The 5889-nt window shown below is 40.6% G+C and overlaps 1 protein-coding gene across 13 annotated transcripts in view; it reads left to right on the plus strand.

Annotated features, from left to right (window-relative positions):
* The window catches only part of LOC103151141 (serine/threonine-protein kinase BRSK2-like), a 93370-nt gene that overhangs the window by 74083 nt on the left and 13398 nt on the right, over positions 1-5889 (plus strand). For all 13 annotated transcript variants that reach the window (XM_016681184.1, XM_016681185.1, XM_016681188.1 and 10 more), the window contains one exon: positions 5650-5710. In XM_016681184.1, coding sequence (XP_016536670.1) covers positions 5650-5710 — 61 coding nt within the window. The remainder of the gene's footprint in view (positions 1-5649; positions 5711-5889) is intronic.

Genomic DNA, 5889 nt, shown 5'->3' on the forward strand with positions numbered 1-5889 from the left:
CGCTCCAGAACCGCTCCAGAACCGCTCCAGAACCGCTCCATCCGCCTGCTGAGATTAAAACTCCACCGTTTTGTCCTCTGGATCTCATGAATTCACCTAAAACCAACAGCTGGATGGTTGAAATTTGGACCCGGTTGGGTTTTCCAACAGAACTTTGGTTTCCAGACTGGTTCTGAGAGACGGTGTGTTCTGGAGTTGAGGTTCTGGAAGACTGGACCTCTAACTGGTCGGGATCTGATGGGCCAAGTTTAAAGTCTGGACACCAACCTGATTTTATTTAAATATTTGAGGCCAACAGAAAAAGAAAAGTTCAAATAAACCAATAAATGACATCATGAGTGGATGGAAACCAATTAGTGGAGTTTGACCTCTGACCTCTGAATGCCTTTCCTCCTTTATTTCTCGACCTCTGCATGAGTATTTGAAAGGTTTTGGTTTCTCTGCAGTCGTCTGTTGATCTGCATGCTGATCGTCAGCCTCCTTTATGTGATCACCTTTCCTGTCTCTTCGTTTCCTTCCTGCCTCTTTGTTTTTTCTGTTTTTTTAGCAAATCTGTTTTCAGTAAAAGCTTGGATATCACAAACGCTAACTGCAGCAAGGAGGAAAGGTACGGCTCTGCCCCGTTCCTCATCTCGTTTAGTTTTTTCCGTTATTTTCCCTCCCAGACTTGAAGCTCGTAGCTGCAGCAGAAACTGTTTTTGTTCTTTGGGGCAGAAAATGTTCAAATCTGAAGACAGTTTTTCTAAACCAAATGAAACGTCTGTGAAGAGATGATAAAAAAAAGGAACCAAACTCCAAAAGGTTAACAAACTGTTGAAGTGTTTGACAATAATTATTCAAAAATACAAAATGCAGAGATGTGACTTTTTTTTTAACTTTGAGTCCCAACAGCTTTACTTAATTAGAAATCTAAGATTTCCAGTGAAGTGTCCTAATAAAGTGTATAATCATAACTGCTGACTCAGTAAAACTTTAAACCACTCAAATGCTAAATAATGTCCAACTGACCGTTTGAAGCCTCAGATCATCGACAGAGCAGAACCACATCCAACAGAAATGATCTTTTTACATCCAAAAGGGTCAAATTAAAATACTCTAATTAAACATTTAGTCTATAATGAGTCTTTGGTCAATTATTCAACATAATCTGCTGCTGAAAACCTTTGAAATTTCCTTCAGACGCTTCAGTTTCTCAACATTTTGGGTAAAAATTGGAGGAGATTTCAGGAATAAATCCACAATACTGGAGTTCACTGTGAATGAATTTTAAATCAACATCTTAAGTCTCCGCTTGTGTGACGACATGGGGGAAAATCTAAAGTAACTCAGCCAAAGCATCAGGAATGGAACCGCAGAACCTCCACCGGTCCGGTCCAGATCAACCAGCTGCAGCCATGCGGTTCAGGAAGGAGCTCTGACCTCGACCTGCAGGTTCTGCTCAGAGATGAACGGGTTTTAGTGGGAAATGTGAAAATGAACCCCAGAAGAAAACAGAAAATCTGACAGAAATGAGAACAAGATGAGCTGGAGGAGAAACCATCAGAGTAAAGCAACATGGAAAACGAGCTGACCTGTCTGAGCGTTTGGACCCAAACTTTGTATTTAAAACAGCTCCAGTTTGCTGCAGTGTTCAAACTTTGCCAGCATGACGCCGAGGATGATGCAGACGAATCAAACCGTGAAGTGAAATCCTGGACTGGTTTGTTTCCTGTGAGAGGAGCAGGAATGATGGTGCTGGAGTCGGACGCCATGTTTTCTGCGGCCCATCAGCGAGTCGTTTGTGGGCCTGGATGCAGATTAGCATAAATTAATTGGCAGGAATGCAGATGGAGGACAAACAGCTCTCAGCAGCCCGTTATCTCANAGGTTTTGGTTTCTCTGCAGTCGTCTGTTGATCTGCATGCTGATCGTCAGCCTCCTTTATGTGATCACCTTTCCTGTCTCTTCGTTTCCTTCCTGCCTCTTTGTTTTTTCTGTTTTTTTAGCAAATCTGTTTTCAGTAAAAGCTTGGATATCACAAACGCTAACTGCAGCAAGGAGGAAAGGTACGGCTCTGCCCCGTTCCTCATCTCGTTTAGTTTTTTCCGTTATTTTCCCTCCCAGACTTGAAGCTCGTAGCTGCAGCAGAAACTGTTTTTCTTTTTTGGGGCAGAAAATGTTCAAATCTGAAGACAGTTTTTCTAAACCAAATGAAACGTCTGTGAAGAGATGATAAAAAAAAGGAACCAAACTCCAAAAGGTTAACAAACTGTTGAAGTGTTTGACAATAATTATTCAAAAATACAAAATGCAGAGATGTGACTTTTTTTTTAACTTTGAGTCCCAACAGCTTTACTTAATTAGAAATCTAAGATTTCCAGTGAAGTGTCCTAATAAAGTGTATAATCATAACTGCTGACTCAGTAAAACTTTAAACCACTCAAATGCTAAATAATGTCCAACTGACCGTTTGAAGCCTCAGATCATCGACAGAGCAGAACCACATCCAACAGAAATGATATTTTTACATCCAAAAGGGTCAAATTAAAATACTCTAATTAAACATTTAGTCTATAATGAGTCTTTGGACAATTATTCAACATAATCTGCTGCTGAAAACCTTTGAAATTTCCTTCAGACGCTTCAGTTTCTCAACATTTTGGGTAAAAATTGGAGGAGATTTCAGGAATAAATCCACAATACTGGAGTTCACTGTGAATGAATTTTAAATCAACATCTTAAGTCTCCGCTTGTGTGACGACATGGGGGAAAATCTAAAGTAACTCAGCCAAAGCATCAGGAATGGAACCGCAGAACCTCCACCGGTCCGGTCCAGATCAACCAGCTGCAGCCATGCGGTTCAGGAAGGAGCTCTGACCTCGACCTGCAGGTTCTGCTCAGAGATGAACGGGTTTTAGTGGGAAATGTGAAAATGAACCCCAGAAGAAAACAGAAAATCTGACAGAAATGAGAACAAGATGAGCTGGAGGAGAAACCATCAGAGTAAAGCAACGAGCTCTGACCTGTGTCCACAGAGAGGCTGACATGAATCTGTGTCCTTCAGATCTGAGCGTTTGTTTTTAAAACGGCTCCAGTTTGCTGCAGTGTTCAAACTCTGTCAGCATGACGCCGAGGATGACGCAGACGAATCAAACCGTGAAGTGAAATCCTGGACTGGTTTGTTTCCTGTGAGAGGAGCAGGAATGATGGTGCTGGAGTCGGACGCCATGTTTTCTGCGGCCCATCAGCGAGTCGTTTGTGGGCCTGGATGCAGATTAGCATAAATTAATTGGCAGGAATGCAGATGGAGGACAAACAGCTCTCAGCAGCCCGTTATCTCAGTCATCGGCTAATTGGGGCGACGCGAGGAAACGACGCCTGTTGCAGCAGCAGGAATTAATTTGGCCGCCGCGATCCGGAGAGCTGCCGGCGTTCAGACTGGACGGCCGTCACCTGTAATGAGTTTCATGTTAATGGAGCTCCTCATGTGAAGTGGCGGAGGCGTGGCCAGAGTCCGGCTGGATCAGGCGGTGATCCGATCAGCCGATCCAGGATCAGGATCAACAGCAAAATCCAGATTTAAAAATCTGGATTTCAGTTATTATGAAGTCTGGATACATATTGAAAAATATTTAGATTTCCAGACTTTATTCCCAGCGTATAAATGTTGGATTCATCCATTAACCCATTCATCCTCCTCAGTGTTTGTTCTCTATGAGCAGTGAAAGCTGCAACGCTCCACCTGTGAAAGTGAATCTGATGTTTCTCCCTGGCAGTCAGACGATAAACTGCTGAACAGAACAACATAAAGTCTGAAGGCTTCAGAATTTCCTGCCATGAATTCAGAATCTGTTGGTTTTAATACTTAAACTTTAAAAATGATCATCTGGAGACTGAAAAACATGAAGGAATCCTGAAGCTCCAGATGAAACTGGATCGAAACAGGAAACTTCTGGTTGCTATGGTGATTCCCGCCTGTATTTGGAGGGGTGTGGCCCGCAGCATCACTCTTTTCACCAATCAGAAGAACAAGTCTGTGTGAGGAACGATCAGAACATGTTTGGTAGATCTGATTCTGTCTGCAGTGACTTATGATGAAAACAACCTTATGTTCCAGTTTTCAAGAAAATTTGAGCTGAAATCTGAGTAAATGTTGATGTTTTCATAGAAAACCATAAATCCTATTACAGTGTACTGAAACTAGATAAAATATCAGTTTTGCTGTAAACATTTAGCATCAAACTGTTGGCTTGAAATGAGTTTTAATCCTAGTTTATGAATATTGTAGCTGTTTTGCTAAAAGCTAAAATAAATGCTGGAACTTAAAAAGCATCAAAAAGCCGTTCAGTCAGATAAAATCCAGCCTTTAATGAAGTTTCAAATGTTTTTCAGTAAACCTGGTTTTTCTGCCTCCTCTTGTTTTCTGGACGTTTCTGTCACCGTTCCTGCCTTTGAGGTCAAGAGAGTTTAATTATGATTTACTGCTTCCATGCTGTAATTTCCCACAGTGAAGCCAGGAAACATCAGCAGCTCGCCGTGTTTCCACCTCCTTCTGACGACGTCGGAGCGGAAAACGGGGAAAATGAAAAGTTAATGAGACGAGAATGAAAAATGGAAAATCTGATGATGAGGAGAAAGAAGCAGCAGCGCTGATGAATAAAACGTTTGAAGCGAGTCGGCGTGTTTAAAATGCTGACAAGTTTCCATCAGTTCAGACGTTAACGCTCCGGCTGCCACAAGACGCAGCTCAAACTTCCTCCGTTTACTTTAATCAATCAAATAAACCAATAAAACATCTGCATAATTACATGACGTCACTTCATCACTATCTGCGACTTTTATTGAGTCACTGGGTGTTAAACATAAAAACATAAAAACATTTTGATTCAGGACAGAGAAAAACAGGATAAAATGTAAAACTCCAGACTTTATTGTCCAACATAAATTTAAAAAATAGTAAAAATGAAGTTTTTTTATTTTCTCTGCAAGAAGAAAAACAAACTTCAGTATGTGTTGATCTTAAATATGAATAAACAGATGCACTTTGTTTTAAGGTCAAAGGTCATGCAGGCCATTAAGCCTTGTTCTCACCTAAATATAGAAATAGTTTATAAGCAGAATCAGTTTTAAATCTCATTGCTGTTATTAATATAGAGAAGCTTAATGTTTATCATTTACAATCATGTTAAAATCAGTAAATTTGTAATTTATTACTCAGTGCTAATAAACATCTGGTAAAACACGTAATAATGTGACATAGAAAGTGTCTCTTAGTCATCATAATTAAATAAAGTGGAATAAATCAGAATAAAATAAGATTTAATCATCATGTCAGCATATCCAGCTGGTAAACAAGTTTTTCTCCCCAAAATGTTTAATCCAGTATTTTCACTGGTTTTATGTGTATTGTTGCACAGACAGTATAGAACAATAAATACAAACTACATTACAAAATTTTAAAATTGACAAATAACTAGACCAAAAAGTCAATTAGGAGGAATTTCCTGTTGTTTTGATTTAAATGTGAAATGTTTGGTTTGAGAACAGAAATTAAAAACGTGGAACAGGAAGTTAATTATAAACTTATAAATGAGTGAACTAAAGTTTGATGGAAGCTGTTTTGTTGCTGTGACGTTTCTGCTGAATGTTAACCTGATGTTGTTGCTTCAGGTCGCGGTCGATCAGCGGAGCGTCCTCCGGTCTGTCCACCAGCCCCCTCAGCAGCCCCAGGGTGAGCCGCCGTCCCTCATCCCAGCTGGCTGGCTCTGCTGGCATGCTGCACACACACACACACAGAAACACACAGACACAGAGACACACAGAGACACAGAAACACAGAGACACACACAGACAGACAGACACACACACAGACACACACACAAAGACACACACACAAAGACACACACACAA

Source organism: Poecilia formosa, unplaced genomic scaffold, assembly GCF_000485575.1.
Source record: "Poecilia formosa unplaced genomic scaffold, Poecilia_formosa-5.1.2 Scaffold272, whole genome shotgun sequence".
Taxonomy (NCBI): Eukaryota; Metazoa; Chordata; class Actinopteri; order Cyprinodontiformes; family Poeciliidae; genus Poecilia; species Poecilia formosa.